Here is an 18771-nt window from a genome sequence, read left to right on the forward strand (position 1 = left end):
AGCATTGTAACTTACCCTCTAAACACACAGCTTCCCTGTTTTGAAATAAGGATGTTTCTCAAAATACCTTCGATCATTGCGTCACTCCAGGTGGGTCCATGAAGGAAGCCGTGTTAGAAGCTAACTTACAGAAACTGGATCTTTCTCTCTGGTCTTTGCACCCCTCACTCCTGTCTCCAGCTCTGTCCACTCAGGGCCGCTGCCCTGTAGAGTTTAGCTGTCCCCATCTCCCGTATCATATACTGGGACCTAGGAAAGGATCTTGATTCTAGCCACATTTCTTCCCCTTGCTTTTCCTTGGTTAAAAAAAAAAAAAAAAAATGGATGAGGGAACACAGATTTTTCAAATCAAGAAAGAGGGAGACTTTGGGGGGGGGTACCAATTAAAAGTATACAAAGAAGAACAAGGCACTGTGGATGTCTGTGAGTTCCAGGCCAGCCAGAATGTCATAGTGAGACTCTTTTTTATTATTATTAATTTGTTCACTTTACATCCAATCGAAGCCCTTCTCTCCAAATCTCTCCTCTTCTTATGAAGGGGAAGTCCCCCCTTGGGTACCACCGTGCCCTGGGAAATCTAGCTGGGACTAAGCAGTACTCTCCTGTTGAGGCCCAACCAAGCAGTCCAGTTGGGGGAAGGGGATCCAACGGCAGGCAAGAGTCAAAGACAGCCCATTGTTAGGGGATTCACATGAAGCTCCAGCTGTACATCTGCTACAAGTGTGTAGGGGGCCTAGGTCCAGCCCCTGCATGCTCTTTGGTTGGTGGTTCAGTCTCTGTGAGCTTCTGAGGGCCCAGGGAAGCTGACTCTGTAGATCTTATGGTGTCCCTGGCCCCTCTAGCTCACTCAATTCTATTCCCTACTCTTCCACAAGACTCCCTGAGCTCCACCTGCTGATTGGCTGAGGGTCTCTGCATCTGTTTCCATCAGCTGCTGGATGAAGCCTCTCAGGAGACAGTTATGCTAGGTTCCTGTCTACAAGCACAACAGAGCATCATTAATAGTGTCAGGGGTTGTCTCTCTCACATGGGATGTGTCTCAAGTTGGGGCAGCCATTGGTTAGACGTTCCCTCAATCTCTGCTCCATCTTTATCCCTGTACATCTTGCAGGGTTTTTCGAATCAGCAAGTTTGGGGTTGAAGGTTTTATGGATGGGTTGATGCCCCCCTCCCTCTACTAGAAGTCCCCCCCGGGGGGGGGGGACTACAGGAGATGACCACTTTAGGCTCCATATCCCTAGCTGCTAGGATTCTCAGCTAGGGTTATCCCCATGGACTCCGGGAAGCCTCCTCTGTCCCAGGTCTCTAGCTACTCTCTTTTTAAAGAGTGGTAAAAAATTTGGATTACTGCAGAGCAAAAGTCCTGTGATGTGTGCTGGCTGTGGGCTGTTGGGGGCCCCCAGAAGACATTTGGCAGACAGGTTCCTCCTTCAGGGCACAATTTCTCTTGGAGATCTGCTGACTGATGCAAGACCCAGAGCTCAGAACTGGGAGAGACAAGGGATCCAGACCCCGAGATGCCAGCGGCTCCCATACCACAGTGGGGGGAGAGTACTTTCAAGCCTTGCTTAAAGCTCCAGCCCACCTTAAGGGTAGTTACTGCTGCACACACTTCGGAGGGGATGCGGAAGCAGAGGGCAAGGTGCTTGTACTGGCTGGTTTTGTGTGTCAACTTGATTGACACAAGCTGGAGTTAATCACAGAGAAAGGAGCCTCAGTTGAGGAAATGCCTCCATGAGATCCAGCTGGAAGGCATTTTCTCAACTAGTGATCAAGGGGGGAGGGCCCAGACCATTGTGGGTGGAGCCATCCCTGGCCCCGCCCATTGTGGGTGGTGCCATCCCTGGGCTGGTAGACCTGGGTTCTATAAGAAAGCTGAGCAAACCAAGGGAAGCAAGCCAGTAAGCAACATCCCTCCATGGCCTCTACATCAGCTCCTGCTTCCTGCCCTGTGTTAGTTCCAGTCCTGACTTCCTTTGGTGATGAATAAACCCTTTCTCCCCAGCTTGCTTCTTGGTTATGATGTTTTGTGCAGGCATAGAAACCCTGACGGAGACAGTGCCTGAGGCTGTGAAGCAGTGTGGAGCCCAGAGCCCAGGCTTCTCTTTATTGATCTTAGCCTGCCTGCTAGCACTAGGCAGCCCAGGAAAAGCCTCTGTCCTAAGGCATAGAAGCTGCTATAAAAGTTCATGCTCTGGTCTACAGAAGCCACAGCAAGGGTCTATGGCTGTCATCTGGTGGTCTGAGGTGGAAAACAGGGGTGAAAGAGCAAGAGGAATGGTCTGGAAGTTTGGGCTTGTAATTTTGCTTTCTCCAGAAGCTGAGGGATAGATATCATGACTTCAAGGTACCTTCCTGATGCTGTGACCCTTTAATACAGCTCCTCATGTTATAGTGACTCCCGACCATAAAATTATGTTGGGTCCTACCTCATAACTGTAATTTTCTGCTGCCATGAGTCAGAATGTAAATATCTGTATTTTCTGGTGGTCTTAGGCAACCCCCAAAGGCGACCCGACAGTTTGAGAACCAAGGACCTCCAACCCAGGCATAGCCCCGCCTACAATATGCTGTGCCCTACCACATCAGCCGGTAAATTAAGTAAATGTTTACAGGCTTGCCCCCAGCCCATTCTAATAGAGGCGTTTTCTCAGTGGAAGTTCCCTCCCCACCTCAGACACTTCAGTCTGTGTCAAGTTCACTTAGAACTAGCCAGCACACAGTTTGAGAAGGAAAGTTCCTGACTACGGCAGTCCATACTGATGTTTTGGGGGGTCTGTTTTGGATTGCGCCATCACTAACAGCAGAGGAGAGAGCTTTACGTGAGTCCAATAGAAAGCTGACCTGGTCTTGGCACCCTCCCCGTCTAGAATCCTTGCTATAAGCAGACTTGATTGACACACAATTCTGGGGTGTATTAGAAGGGACTCGGTTTGGTTCAGGATTTCTTTTGTAGTGTGTGCATGTACACGTATGTGTGTGTGGAGGGCAGAGGTTGGTGTCAGGTGTCTTCCTCCAGTGTGTTCCACCTTCTGTGTTGAGGTGGGGTCTCTCACCTGAAACCAGAGCACATCGATTTGGCTATTCTAGCCGGACAGCTTCCTTTGGGGGTCCCCGTCTCCACCTTCTGTAGGCTGTCATCACACCCAGCCAACATTCATATGGGTGGTGAGCTGAATTCCAGTACTTAAGGTTTTTGTTTTGTTACCAGTATACTATCCTCTGAATCCTAGCACATATTGGGCAAGTGCCCCATCACTGGGCTCTGATGCCCATGGTTTTACTTGTTTATATTTACGTGTTGAGCCAAGGTCTAGTTAGAAACCTCGCCTGGCCTTGTACTTACTTAGCAGCCCAGCTTTGAGCTTGTGATCCTCCTGCATCAGCATCTCCCATAGCTGGGATTCCAGACCTGTATCACCAGACCCTGCTAAACTGGGATTTGGGTAGGACATCATTGTGTTCTTACGGGATAGCATGTTGTGTTTTCTATGTGGCATGGGAGGAGTCTTATTGGAAATCTGACATTTTAACAAAGATCCTGCAACAATTATGTTTCCTATTAAAGTTGAACTTCCTAGAGTTTAGGGGGAAAATCCTGCCAATTTCAGACTAACCCTCAGTATTTCCATAATTCCACTGTTTAGACAAAATCCCAAGTTATCACTTTCAGCCCACGAAGGCACGTGAGCCACTGTGAAAGTGAGGGACCTCATATTCATTGTTCCTACAGCTCTGTGAGGAAGGACCAGCATCTGAAAGACAGGGAAGTGCCGGTTGGGCATGTCCAATCGGGGTCTCAATGGGCGCTGAGGTTAGAGTTCCGTGTCCTCGCTGCCCACGGTTTGTTTTAAACTCCATAGGCTTTTCCAAAGCCCACTGGTAACTGTGTGGGCAGAGACCTCCTTTCAAGAGCCTCGCTGCTTGGGGGCAGAGGCTGGGGCTGGAACCTAGGGCTTGCTGTGAGCTAGACAGTCACTGAGCTTCATGTCCAGACCCCTGTGTTTCCCGTGACGTATACACAAGGCAGATGGTGTATAAAGTGCTTCACAAAGCCAGCAACGGGCAGGAAGTGTTCCTAACTGGCAGTGTTATGTGTCCAGTCCTCACGGTGCAGCACAGGTCACTCAATTCATGTGGAGTATGTATAGTTGGATTAAGAGCAAGGACATTATTTACAGGATCATGATATTTTATTCATGTATCAAAAGAAATTAAAGACGCACTATTCTTTGAAGTCTTGAAGACAAAGCAGGCAGTAAAAATGTAGAAAATTATTGGGTGGTGGAGCCACGTACTTTTAATCCCAGCACTTAGACACCAGCCTGTTCTACAGAGTGAGTTCCAGGACAGCCTGGACTAGAGAAATCGTGTCTCAAACAACAACACACCCTCAAGCAAGCAAACAAAAACCCAAAATGATAGAATACTTTTGTGTGTATGACTTGGGCGTGTGCATGTTTGTGTATGTGTACATGTGTGTAAAGCACAGGTTCATGTGTGCCATGTTGAGAGTGGGAATCAGGGGAGATACCTCAGGTGTTGGTCCTTGCCTTCTACCTTTTTTTTTTTAAGATTTATTTTTAGTTGTGTGTGTCTGCGGTGGAGTGTGTGCATGTAAATGCTGGTGCCCTCAGAGGGCGGGGGCATCAGATCCCTTGGGAGCTGGAGTCATAGGTAGTGTGAGCTGTCTGATGTGAATGCCGGAAACTGAAGAGCAGTATGCAGCACTGAGCCATCTTCCCAGCCCTTTCATTCTTCCGCCTTGTCTGAAGCAGGACCTCTGTAACAGTCACTAGGCAGCCTCTGAGCTGAGCATTTGTCTCCTCCCTTAGGAGTGCTGGGTTTCTAGGCTCCCAGGATCCGGACTCAGCACTGACTCTTGAGCGGTAGGACTAGTAGGCTCGTGTCAGCAGACGCAGGGAGAGCGTGAGCCCACAGGTACCATTCTTGTTGAAGGCCAGGCTCAATGTGTGGTCAGCGCTTGATCGCAGTTCTGTCTTTAAAACCCTTCTGAGAATTAGTGAGCTTTTTATTCCATCACACCTCTGGTTCGTTCTCCGGGTTGTCATCTACTTAGTTCAGCAGAGGCTAGCGCTTGCATGGTAATCAGGTCAAGAGCTACCCTAGTGAACACTCGAGGTCACAGAGGGGTCGAGTTGAGAGTCTGGGCAGGTGGGGGTGGGTATTTCTGTAGACTATGCTTTCATATGAATTTCCATCATAACTTCTTCATATTCACAAGACAGACCAGGGTGTATTCCCAAACCAGCAGTCGTCATAAGCAAAGTATTGGCTCCAGATGACGCGGCTCCTGTTCTGGTCCATTGATGAAGTGGTTTCAATATAGTCATGAATGAGCCTCTTTTTTGCAGAGAAGGGCTGCCCTGGGGTTTCTGCCTGGTCATAAAGCTGACCTCAGGCTGCTACGCGCTGAAATCCCTCCTACGCTATAGTGTTTGGCTGATGGTGGAGTTAGATTCTGGAATTTCTTTTTGATTCAAATGCATACTTAATGGTCTTCAGAAACCAACAAAGCGCCCCTCTCATAAGAGAGCAGTCGGGTCTGCCCATCCCCCTTAACTGCCCACTGGCCACAGGGTTACCTCGGAAGACTGTGTTCTTCCAAGTCAGTGGACTCAAGTGTGCCTTCCAGGGTCTTTCCCACCAGTGGTGACCTCACTGGGTTTTTAATCCTGGGTCTTGCCCATTGAATCAAGAAGTTTAATAAATGTCTTCTTGTCTTTTGGGTGTAATATTACAGAGGCATCTGATGCTGTTTTGACACTATTCTTTATGCCCTGAAAAATGCCCTGTTTCCAGTCCTTACAAGTGTGTCTGGGGAAGAGGGTCTTTCCAGCTGATCTTTATGGACCAAGAAGGGTCCCTCTGAACTTTTGTTTTTTCAGCTTCTTGAGTTTGCCCATTTCTGAACCAGCACCATTATCTTCCTTTCAACTTGATTATTCCAATTTTTCTTTTGTGCTATTTTTTCTCCCTCCTTCTCTTTTCCCTTTCTTCCCCTCCACTCCCCTTCCTCTTCCCCTTTCTTTTCCCCCTCTCCCTTCTCCTCCCCCTCCCCTTTTCCTTATACTGATGGTTGAACTTACAGTCCTGCTCCTGCTAGGAAAATGCTTTACCACTAGGCTCCAAACTCAGGCGAGAGAGCGAGAGAGAGAGCAAAAGAGAGAGAGCGAGAGAGAGAGAGAGAGAGAGCGAGAGAGAGAGAGAGAGAGAGCGAGAGAGCAAGCGGGAGGGAGGGAGAGAAACTTTTAGAGAGCATCCTGGCCTCGCTCTCCATTTGTTATCTTCCACTTCAGAATGTCACGTCATGTCTTTGTCTTCTTTGGTGTTCTGGGCAAGCAGTTGAATCACCCTCAGTCTGGACTTAGCTGATTTACTTCTGCCTTTTGTCTTATTTATAGGGGTCCCTGTGCTTGGGTCTAGTCAGTGTCCTACAGCCCCTGCACTCTGAACCCTTCCCCCCACTCCTTCCTGGCCTGGATTACCTACTGTGTTGGGGTTTTCTTGCACAGTGGCAGCAGACTGTTCTTTGAAAGCTGCTTCCTGCTAGTGCATCCCAGTTGCCATGGTGAAGCTCACCTAGCATGGCAGTTTCCGGGTCCTCCAGGCCCCGTGGATATCCTTGGCAGCATTTTGCCAGCTGCTCTTAGCTGTCTCCTCAAACCTCACAGTTGTCTAACTTCTGCCCTAGGAGATCCGACACCCTCTCCTGGCCTCCAGGGGCAGCAAGCTTGTGCATAGGGCAGATACTTATGTGGGGATAAAACACACATGTGTGTAAATTAAGCACCGGTGTGCTTGCCTGGTGCCCTTAGCACTGTTCTTCTGGTAGCATGGAGCCCCTTCTGAGGGCATATGGAGCCCACCTCATCCCTTTTTTCTCAGGGCGCTTCCTGGATTGTAGGAATACTCCTTCTTACTGTGCTGGGACCTGTGAGTGGTCTCTAGGCGGGAGGGGCAGAGGCCCTGAGGTTAGGGAGGGGACAGTTGTGAATGTTTTGCAAGAGGGGGTTGATAGCAGTGAGATAAAATCATTCTTCGTCACAAGCCTCCCGTTTCCCATAGTTGCCTAGGATTTAATCACTAACATCCATCTGTTTTCCTGTGCCAACGTCCAGAGCAGCTCAGCTGGGCTTGTGGACAGACAAAACAAACCCACACTAATTTATTTGATTCATCGCCCAAGGTTGTTTGAGGGAAGTTTTCAGCTGGGTGAACGGACAGACTGCTCTAAGCAGGAGTTAGAGGCTGGGCCAGCCTACACAGGACACCTGTTACAGTTTCACATTTGGAGATTTTGCAGCCTGAGCACCTGTCAAGCCTCTGGTGTCTCTAGGCATGTTCTTGACACTTCTTTGCCACCAGGGCCTTGGCCAGAGAGCAGACCTGCAGAGATGTGCTGCTTCAGGCATTCAAAGAAGTCTGAAGACATAGACCCATCTCCACCTCTTGTCAGTTGGATGATGAAAATATCTTCAGCATCTCTGGAGCTGCATCATGTGTACTTTTCTCTTTCTCAGCACCTAAAGCATAAATATAACTCCCCACCCGCAGATGCACAGAAGTGACCCCTAAGTGCCCATTTAATTCGCTGTTTGTTCATAGCAGTGAGGTCAAAATAGCTTCAATGCTGGGCTCCTCCGGCCTCCCCATCAGAAAATATCTGTGTGCTGGAATTTGCAAAGCACCTTCCATAGTTATTTCTCTTGTGCTAAATCGGCATTAGCAAGACCGTAAAGGTGGATGCTGGTGCTTCTAGAAGCAGATGGAGACACGCGCTTGATGTTTGTAATTCCAGCTCCCATCAGGACATAACAAAAGTGTTCAACCTGTGACTCTTGGGTGGCAAGAGGATGTATGTACATTTATGTGACATCTAGACACAACACTGTCATCAAAGACCCTGTTGCTGCTGGTTAGTTTTTGTCATCTTGACACAAACTAAATCACCTTGAAAGAGGGAACATTAACTGAAGAATTGTATCCATTGACTTTACCTGGGGGCGTGTCTGCGGGGCTTTTTCTTGATTGATGATAGAAGTGGAAAGGCCAAGCCCATGGTGGGTGGTACCATCCCCTATGCAGGTAGTCTTGCATTATATAAGAAAGTAGGCTAAGCAAGCCATCTGGAGCAAACCAGTTAGCATCGTTTGTGGTCTCTGCTTCAGTTCCTGCCTTGACTTCTTGCCCTGGCTTCCTTGATGGTGGACTGTAACCTGTAAGCCAAACAAACCCTTTCTTTCTCCAGATTACTTTCAGTCAGTGTTTCTCACAGCAACAGAAAGCAAACTAGGACAGTGTGTTTGAGCATTCCGAAAATTATAAAAGAAAAATCACACACCCCCCCCAAATCTCAAAATGTCTTCAGTAAGTTTACAGTTTTGTGTTGGGTCACATTCAAAGCTGACCTTTCGTTGCATACTCCTGAATCTGTGATCCAAGACAGTTCTTTCTCATTGACTTAAAACCAAAAAGTTGGATGTCCACAGACTGCATAGAGTGAGGCCAGGGGCAGGCCAGGTAGCTAACCATTATCTTTAACTTCAGTTTTAAGGAGTCCAGCACTACATGTCGGTAGATACCAAGTATGCAGGTAATACACAACACATATGCAGGCAAAGCACACTCACAGAATTAATACTATTTAGTATTAAATATTAGTATTAATATTTAATACTAAAATATTAAAAAATATTTTTCACCTAGGATCTCAACATTTGAGAAGCTAAGGCAAGGGTGTTACTGAGTTTGAGGCGGGACTGTCTAGTGAGCGCTAAGTCAGCCTGAGGTGGAGAGTGAAGCCCCTCTCTCAAACAGATAATTCTGCTTGCTTTCCAGAAACGTGAAAATCAAAACCGGAGAGTGGTTCTTCGAGGAACGAGCCAGGAAATTTCCAAGTGCAGGTAAATGCTGTTAAAACTTTAGCTTGTGTAATATGATCATTTCTAGTTTTAAGATAGTTGGCATTACTTTTTTTCTTTTTTTTTCATTGAAAGGGGAAAAAAGGTTTATTTATGGTCTTGGAATTGTCAAGACAAGAATGACAGAATTTTAGCAACAATCCAGCTGGCTTTTACTTCTGCACCATGAACTGTGGTGGCCTCCGATATACAAAATCAAATGAGAGAACCTTAAGCAGTCACCCCTAAGCAGTGCTAGAGACTGGGGTTCGTAAGGTGGGGACAAGCTCAGTGGCTAATGCCTGCCATGCGTCTCCAGCTTATTTGGTGAGGGCTAACGCCCATGGTACAGGGTGTTAATGTAACTTACACTTGCCCGATGTAATTGTTATCTCAGAGGCTTGCTCAGTCTGTTAACCTAGGCTGTAAGGACTTCATATGCAACTCAGATCAGTAGACTCTCCTGTTTCCTGGTGTTGGTCTATTTGGACTCTTCTTTAAGGTTGATTTTTTAGCACGAGTGACGCCGTTTTGGTTTGATCTGGCCTCTTGGAACCAAGTACTGGAACCCAGACCACAGCAGGCATTCAGCCCAGACATCTGGTCCACCCCTTCAGCCAATGAGCTTTTCTGCTCCTGAACTGATTTGCATGGGGGCTCCTCCCTCTCTGTCCCATCAGCCCCTTGGGCTGCGGTTCCTTTAAGTTTCTGCTTTGCCAGACTTTCCCCTTCTGTAGCGCCATTTCCTGCTGAGCACAGAGCATCTGGTTTGTACACGGTTTTCTGTGACTGTTGCAAGACACCTTTGTGCGCTCCCACGGCCCACCACAGCAGAAACTGTGCGTTTATAGTCATTTAGAAAACTTTTTGAAATCCTTGTTCGCCCAGTATTTTGCTCATGGTCCGTAATTTAAAATGATTTAAATTAATCCGGGCTCAGTTGATAAAATGTTTCCGGACCTGAGCTCCATCCCCAGAACCAACCTCAAAGAAAAGGAGGGCTGGGTCTGATGGTCCAGGCTTTTAATCATTTGTGGAGGCAGAGACAGGTGGACTAGCTCCCATCCAATGAGAGACTAACCAAGGTAAGGATCCCCTGAGGACCAGCAGCCCCCCGGTCTGATGGATGCCGTGGTAAGAAACAGATCCCTCCCCCAGACAAGACAGAGATGAAGATTAACATCAGAGCTGGCCCTCTGGCCTCCACAGGACAGTCCATGACACGTGTGCACTCTCACACACAGCCCCATTCACACACAAAAGATAGAAAAGCCAAATAAGAGTTAAAATGTAAATTTAAAAAGTCAGTGGCTGGGGCTACGCCAGAGGTAACACGCTGGGTTCACGTGAATGAGACCTGAGTGCCAGGGGCAGGATATTTTATTCATTACTTTTCTCTCTCGCTCACTCACACCTAAGACAACTCAAGGAGGCAGAGGCCAATGAATCTGTCTTAGAGGCTCTACAGGCCGCCAGGGGGGGAAAGTTTATTTTGGCTTACGGTTCCAGGTGGCAGGCGTGGCAGGGCTCGTGGTAGAAGCAGTCAGCTGGCTTATGTTGTATCCACACACAGGAAGTGGAGCGGGCAAGCAGGAAGTGAGTCCGGGCTATAAACCCTCAAAGCCCGAGTATCCTTCCTCTAGCAAGACTCTGCCTCCTTAAGGTTCCGTAACCTCCCCTCCACCCCCAGTACATCACCAAGTGGGACCAAGTATTCAAATACATGAGCCTACAAGAGGCATTTCTCCTTCAAAGCACCACAGACATCTCTGATCTGTATCTACGACTTTATACATCAAGTACAGTGACTACAATTTACTTACCCGTCTCCACAGTGCCAGCGACTATTCTGGCTCATTTGATCTTCATGTTGAAGGTCACTTGGTTGAACGGCTTGTGCAGGGATCTTGGCCGTTCTGTGTAATTCCTTTAGGAGGATTTCTTAGGGGCAGGATGGCTGGTTGGAGGCAGGAACACTTGACAAGGTTATTTTTTGCCGGTGCACCTTCTAGGAAGGTGGGTTCATTTTGTATGCTTGGCAGGGTGGGCCAACCGCTTTCTCCCCATACTCTGACCCCCTCTGCAGCCTGACATCTAATTCTCTTTGCGCTTTTGTTCTGACAAGTACTATGTGTTCATTTTAAAATTGGAAACTGGGATTGCCTGGGGACAAGGCTTGGTAGAACACATGCCTGGCATTTGTGGGACACTGGGTTCCACATCCCCATCAAAAACAAGAGGGGGAGGGGGTGGGGGAGGGGAGAAGAAAGGAGAAGGCAGAGGGGGGTAATGTGGAAGGCATAGCAAATTCACCCAGAGAACAGTTGCCAATATTCTATTACACATTACTTCAGTTTTCTCTCCTCCTCTCTTTCCCCCTCTTCCTCTCTCTCCTTCCCTTCCCCCTCCCTCTCTCTCTCTTTCCCTCTCTCTCTCTCCATACACGTGCACCCATGGGCATGTGCTCTTCTGTGCACATTTATTCACACTTTAAAAACCAGAGACCAGCGCGATGGCTTTTGGGCAAAGGATGCTTACTACCAAGCCTCACAGCCCACACAACCTGAATTCAATCCCAGGAACCCACATGGTGGTGAGGGGGGATCTGACTCCCATGAGTTATCCTGTGACACTCCCCTCCACTGAATTAAACTGTACTAGAAATCCTAACGTATTAAATTACTTTAATACATTTAAATTAGTGTACTGAGAATCTTACTGAGTTGAATCATAAGAGACAGGTTGAAAACTGGAGACTATTTCATAGGATAAGCTTATCTTTAATTTTATCCTGATATTTTTCTGTATAGGAAATTGTGAAGTGTGTTTTCCAGTTTCTTAAATGTCGTGGACCACATGATTTCCGATGGCCATGTCTCATCCACCCTCAGAATGCTCCATCATTTTAGCCAAGTTGCAATCTTAGTGGCAGACAGGGCAGGGCTGATGATAAAGGCAGGTATATGGCCATGAGCCCCCATCTCGGGCTGAGGTTGGGTGCTCTTTCTTAACACTGGAAACCTAGAGCCAAGTTTAATGTTTAGCTGCAATTCCAGCGATCAGTGTGCGCTCAATACTGGTTCCCTTATGCGCTTTGCTTCTCTCTCCGTTAACGGTTATCAGATAGATACCGTTGGAGATAAATGTTGCCAAAATTTCCACGAAAGTAGACTAGATGCAGGTAATAATAAAAAGTAATAGAGATAGATTATGATAACGTTTTCTGTGCCAGTCTCCCAACCTTCAGAAAGAGGGCCGGCATGGTGGCTTGGTGGGGAAGAACATTCGTCGCTCAATTATGAGGTTCTGGGTTCAAATCTGCAGACCGGATAAGACGTTAGTGTGACTGTGTATGTGCTAGTAACCGCAGGACTGGGGTGGGGGTCGCTGGGGCTTCCTGGTCACCAGTCTCCTCCAGGTTCAGTGAGAGAGAACCTGTCTGAAGAGAACAAGGTCGGGAGTGGCAGAGCCAATACAATGAGTGTGCACAGGTGTGCAGCCCCACACTCGGGTATGCACTATGTCTATTCACCACTCACACGATAAAGATCTAAGGATTAGCAAAAATGAACTTCAGTTCCTCACTTGGCACAAAAAAAATTGGCTCACCTTTTTTTTTTTTCTGATGATACACTACAACTTTTAAATTCGTTTTTGTGGGTCTTATGAAAGAAATAATTGATTTATTTCGTGTGTGTGAAATTGTAGGTACGTGCACCCTGTATTTGTGGTGTTCATGGAGGACAGAAGAGTAGTGTTGGATCCCTGGAACTGGAGATATCTGATGTGGGTGCTGGGATTTGAACTCTGGCCCTCTGCAAGAGCAGCAAGTGCTCTTTGCCGAACCATGCCCCCAGTTCTGGTTCTGCAGCGGTGGTGTTGAGGTTTAACTGAGCTGTTGGCATCTTGTGTCCAGAGCCTCACAGCTCTAAAGGGTCTTTGGAAAACCTCCCTGGTGGTGTTCCCGGTGTGTGCAGATAGTTTTTAATGTGGCTTCACCTTCAGTTGAAAGTGTTTCAAGTTTGTAGCTTCCGCCTTCACACACTGAAGTTCCAATTCAGAGAAACATGGGGTATGTTAGGTGGCGTCAGTGGGTCTTGGACAGGGTTATGTTGGGCAGGTCCCCAGGGCTTGCTTTATGAGCACCACTAATAAAGGGGTTGATGTTATGATGGGCATTTTCTTAGGTCACTAGTAATTGCAAATTTGAAACTGGAGATCCACCTTTATTCTTGGCGCCACCTTTGGGCTGGTTGTTGTAATTGCACATTTTACTTCAGTGCCAGTGGTGCTTTTGATTTGTTCTACAAAGCGGTCATTTTTATACCTTAATAGTCATCAGTTTATATAGTGTTTGCGTAATGTGCACAAAGCCCTTTGTTCTACCCACTGCACCATATAAAATAAGGCACAGTTGTGCATGCTTGCAATGCCAGCACTTAGGTGCAGGACAGGAAGATCAGAAGTTCCAGGTCATCTTCAGATACAGAGTGAATTTGAAGCCAGCCTAGACTACCTGGCCCTTTAATACCTAGTCCACTGACTTAAAAAAGTGTATGTGTATACAAGTGAATACATGTGTGCATGCATTATGTATATGCACATGTGTGTATACATGTACATATACATTTATATACACATGTATATATGCATGTATATATGTGTGTTGATGTACATACACCTGTATGTATATATGCATTCATATGTGTGCCTCTGTGTATATATACATGCATGTATATGTACATATATGTTTATATACACATTTGTGTGTGTGTGTGTGTGTGTGTGTGTGTGTGTGTGTGTGTTAGATGAAAGTCAAGCATTAAGTATATCTGTAGTCCCAGCATCCAAGAAGCTGAGGCTGACTATATAGTGAGATCCTGTCTCAAAGACAAACTAATCAGAAAAGCACATTAGTGCGTTTAATACCACTCCTTTTCAAATTACAAGAGGGTAAATGTTACATGTAAACAGTCTACTCAGACGTGCTCTATTGTTTCTGACTAGAAATGACTTGGGAAGGTTGTCCCTCCATATGCCCTCAGCTGACTGTCTCTGTGGCTCACTGTGCCACTAACCAGGACGAGTTCTGCTTCTGGTCATTGGGGAAGGGCAGAAATGTTTATCCCCTTCCTGAAAACAGTTTAATCTTAACATTTTCAACTTTTGAGGGTCTTATTCTACACAGGCAACTTAGTTCCAATCTGGTCACAGGGACTTGGAGACAGAAGCAGATTTTGTGGACTTGAAGCACTCGGGCTTGATACAAGCTGGAGTTAATCACAGAGAAAGGAGCCTCAGTTGAGGAAATGCCTCCATGAGATCCAGCTGTAAGGCATTTTCTCAACTAGTGATCAAGGGGGAAGGGCCCAGACCATTGTGGGTGGAGCCATCCCTGGGCTGGTAGACCTGGGTTCTATAAGAAAGCAAGCTGAGCAAGCCAGGGGAAGCAAGCCAGTAAGGAACATCCCTCCATGGCCTCTGCATCAGCTCCTGCTTCCTGACCTGCTTGAGTTCCAGTCCTGACTTCCTTTTGGTGATGATGTGGAAGTGTAAGCTGAATAAACCCTTTCCTCCCCAGTTTGCTTCTTGGTCGTGATGTTTGTGCAGGAACATTAGTGAAGAGACGTGTGGGGACTGGGGCCCTAGCTCAGTGGCCGAATTGCTTGCCCAGTGTGCACAGGCGCTGGGTTCCATCCCCTATACAGAAAGGACAAAAGATAAGTTGGGCTGGTAAGACGGTCCAGCCATCAAGCCTGATGAACTGTTTGGTCTCAAGGCTCCACAGAGAGACCATTGACTCCCAAAATGTGTTGCACGCATGCACATACACATGCATGAAACACGAAACATTTAAATGTGATATGATCTTTAAAGAGATGGGTTCCACTAAGTATGTGTGAACCTGTATGCAAGGCTGTGCCTGTGTTCCTCTGCACCATTCACTCAGTGACCAACTACCTCAGCCATTGGAGTAGGCAAGGCTGGTTTCGAACAGCTATGGCTGATAGTTTGAGTTCACTCTCCTACTTGTATCTTTAATGAAATAACATCTGTTTCCAAGAAGCAAGATGCTCTGTTTCTTTTTTTAAAGAAAAGACGAGATCCTGGTTTTGATTGCTTTTCTTTCTCAAAGGCAGCCCCTCAGGGAACTAGACGGGGATGTTCCCAGCAGGCATCCCGGGTGTCTGTCAGGCTCCTAAACTGTAGAAACTTTAGACTGTCCCAATGAAGGAAGCTCAGCAGAGCAGAAATGATCAAGTTGGATTTCATGGTCAGTAGATAAAGATGGCAGCCTTTAAACTTTCTGCTTATATCCAGTGTTTGTAGGTAGTAATCTTCCCAAAGACTCTTGATCCCTGGCCCCTTCTGGCAACTTTACAGATGTGTATAGTGCATGCTGATTACTCACTCCCTGGCCCTCTCCTACTCCTTCCCAACTCTAGAGTCCTCTGTAGTTTTCAACCGACCATCCCCCCCACTTCCTCACCTACCCTTCCCCTCTCCCATCCTCCCTCACCCTTCTCCTCCCTCCCCTCCCCCACTCTTCTCCTCCCCCAACCACTCCTACCTACCCTTCCCCTCCTCTATCACCTACCTTTCCTCTCCCCCCACCCCTCCCCTTCTTCTCCCTCATCCTCCTCCACCCTTTCCAGATTTCTGGCTTCTGGATCTGTTTTGGGCTACCAGGAGTGTTGTCAGGCAAACTTAGCAAACCTTCGGGTTACTTACTATTCAGATAGAGTTGGCCACTATCAGTGCACTGTTCACAGCCACCATCCTGCATGAAAAGCTGCCCATGGGTAGCTGAGATGAATAAGATGAGGGTCATGTCCTCAGATTTCTCAATCTAATAGGGGATGTGAAGAGACATACGACTTCCTGTGTGGAAGGCACAGGGACTTAACCACAAGTCTGTATAGTAGCCATTGTGAGAGAGACCAGTCCCACAATGACGATCATTCTGTTTATTTCTGTTGCTGTGATAACAACAGCCAAGGGGAGGAAAGAGTTCATGTGTCTCATGATTTCAGGTCATAGTCTGTCACTAAAGGGACGTCAGGGCAGAAACTCAGGCAGCTGCTCACGTCACATCCATAGTCAAGAGCAAAGAGAATTGAACGTACCCTTGTTTGCTTGCTTTTTATACCTAGCTTTCTTCAGTCGGGTATAGTATAATCCAGGGCCCCAAACTAGGGAATGGTGTTGCCCATAATGGGCTGGCTCTTCCCACATCAATTTTATAATCAAGACAATCTCTCAGAGATGTGCCTGGAGGCCAACCTGGTGATCTAGACAATTCTGTCATGGAAGCTCTCTTCCTGTGCCAAGTGGACAGTTAAAACAGCACATATCCACCATCATGTCTCTGTAAATAAACCTTTAGCCAGACAGGAACAAGATATAGACAAGGTCCGGTTCCAGTAGAGAGACGCTTTGAGAGAATATGAAGTGTGAGTTAGGCACTGTGTATTTGGGATGCTCACCTGGCCAGGACCAAGCATATGGGACAGTAGTGGCAGCTTCTGAACCCAGAAAGGAAGGCAATGACTAAGTCATAAGGGGTCTCTAGACTGGCTTCCTAGGACATCACTCAAAAAGCACTGTGGCCTTTGTTACTTTCACATCTCCAAGCAAGGGAGAGGTATTGTTTGATATTTTAGCAGTAGAAACCCTAAGACCAGGGCTGGAGAGATGACTCCGAGGTTAAGAGCACTGGCTGCTCTTCCAGAGAGAGGTCCTGAGTTCAATTCCCAGTGACCACATGGTGGCTCACAATCATCTGTAATGGGATCTGATGCCCTCTTCTGGTATGCAAGTATACATGCAGGCAGAACTCTACACATAATAAGTAAAATCTAAAAAAGGAAGAGAGGAAGAGAGGAAGGGAGGAAGACCAAGGTGTCCATGAAACTGTGCTTTTCCTAGTCTCTGCAGCCCCTGCTTGTCCTTGGCTTTTAGAAGCTTCACCTGAGCCCTGCCTCCTTGACTACACAGCCACCTCCCCTTTGTCTTCCCTGGGTAGAGCTCCAGTTGGGGTTCAAGTTCCCTTTTAAGAGCCTAGCCCTACCAGATAAGGACTGTGGCAGCTTTATCACCGTGTCTGCCCCCAGACATCCTATTTCCCCCAGGGCCTAGTCTTTTAAGTGAGAACAGAGTGGGCTTTGTGGAAAGTGTCTCAGAATGCAGGGTATCCCCACCCTCAGAGGAAGCTGTGCCCGGGTATTTACGTGGGAACGGGCGAGAGTAATATCACCAAAGTGAGATTATTACTGTCATGTTTCAAAAGTGTGTGTGTGTGTTGTGGATAGGGGGCTGGGAGATGGCTCAGGAGTTAAGAGCACTGACTGCTCTTCCAGAGGTCCTGGATTTAATCCCCAGCAACCACATGGTGGGATCCTGATGCCTTCTTCTGGCATGCAGGTGTAGATGCAGATAGAGCGGTCATACATTAAATAAAAGTATGTGTGCGCACTCCCACATACTCCAGCTTCTCTAACAATCAGTCACACGGTCTTGCAAAGAGCCCCTGGTCATTTAGGAGCCCGTCCTGCCTGCATCTGGGCAGATACAGGTCTCTCTAGTTCTGCTACTCTCTGAACTCCAGGGAATGTTGTCTGTGCGCATTTCTTCATGGGGCTACGGGAATTTGAAATGTATTAACAACAAAATATTTAGTGGTTCTTTGGGAAACTAAAAGCTAAGATCCGGGGAAATGGTAGTGAGTGAAGGCTGAAGAAAAGCCGTATGGGGTAGCACTCCTCAGATTACTGTGGGTTCCTAGTCACCCTCACTTTAGGGTCTCGCGCCCTGTAAGTTCTGATCTACAAGGGAAGGGCATCTGGGGTTCTGCGTAGCCTCCCATTTCCCCCACAATACGACACTGGATGCGAGGCAAATTTATGTTGTAAGCTAAGAGGATTTTTTTGAAGTATTTTATTTTGTGTGTGTGAGTTTTGCCTGCGTGTATGAATCTGGCATGTATGTCTGGGGCCCACAGAGTTCAGAAGATGGAATCAGATCCTCTAGAACTGAAGTTACAGAAGGTTGTGAGCCACCTTGTAAGTGCTGAGAACTGAGCCTGGGTCCTCTGTAAGGGCAGAAAGTGCCCTTAACCCTTAACCGCTGAGACTTCTTCCCGCCCCTGACAGCGGAAGTGCTTCCTGTTCTGTCTTGCATCTCAGCTTGCCACAGCCAGCAGGGGGCAGCAGAGAGACAGCCACACAGCAGCAAGATCTGTGTCTGTGGCCGCAGGAGGAATATAAAATATGGAAGCCAGGCAGGAGTTTAGTTGGAGGGTTTGAGAAAAAAGAGCCTGAGGAGAGACTGTCTGGGGAAGTAGCCCAAAGAAACGAGGTGGGGGTGAAAGTAATTGCAGAGGCAGAGGTCAGGTATGGCCCAGGGAAACCAGGCAATAAAATGGAAAGAGCAAGTGAGGACTGTAGACGCAGAGGAGCCTAGAATAAATACCACAGGGACACTCGGGGCTTATCGAGGAGCTGGGTGACAGAATGACAGCCTCAGATTTGGGGGTGGGGGGCAACAGTGCCTTGGGGGTCGTGCCTCCGGGTATTACAGGTATCCAAGGACACGTGGGTGAGAGGCTAAGGGAAATAAACGGACCATGGAGTGGGTGCTCAGAGCCCACTGTCTTTGTGTCTTTGCCCTGGAGTCCTGCTGAATGTACAATGTTACCGTCTTTCTTGTCTTTTTCTTCCCCTCCCCCTCTCCTCTGTCTCCATGCCCACAGTCACCATGCAGTGAAGTTGGCTGTCTCTGTTCCTACCCTGACATTGCCATCCGGACAGATCTTGTAGAAGGGACTCCAGGTGCTACCTGCTTTTAC

At 47.5% G+C, this 18771-nt stretch overlaps 1 protein-coding gene across 1 annotated transcript in view; it reads left to right on the forward strand.

Moving 5' to 3' along the window:
* Positions 1 to 18771, forward strand: part of SYTL3 (synaptotagmin like 3) — a gene marked incomplete at both ends in the record, with an annotated part of 53532 nt that overhangs the window by 3934 nt on the left and 30827 nt on the right. The window contains one exon of the mRNA XM_080941607.1: positions 8863 to 8927. Within this exon, the coding sequence (XP_080797733.1) occupies positions 8863 to 8927 (65 nt within the window). The remainder of the gene's footprint in view (positions 1 to 8862; positions 8928 to 18771) is intronic.

Source organism: Micromys minutus (genome assembly GCF_963924665.1).
Source record: "Micromys minutus genome assembly, chromosome: 30".
Lineage (NCBI taxonomy): Eukaryota > Metazoa > Chordata > Mammalia > Rodentia > Muridae > Micromys > Micromys minutus.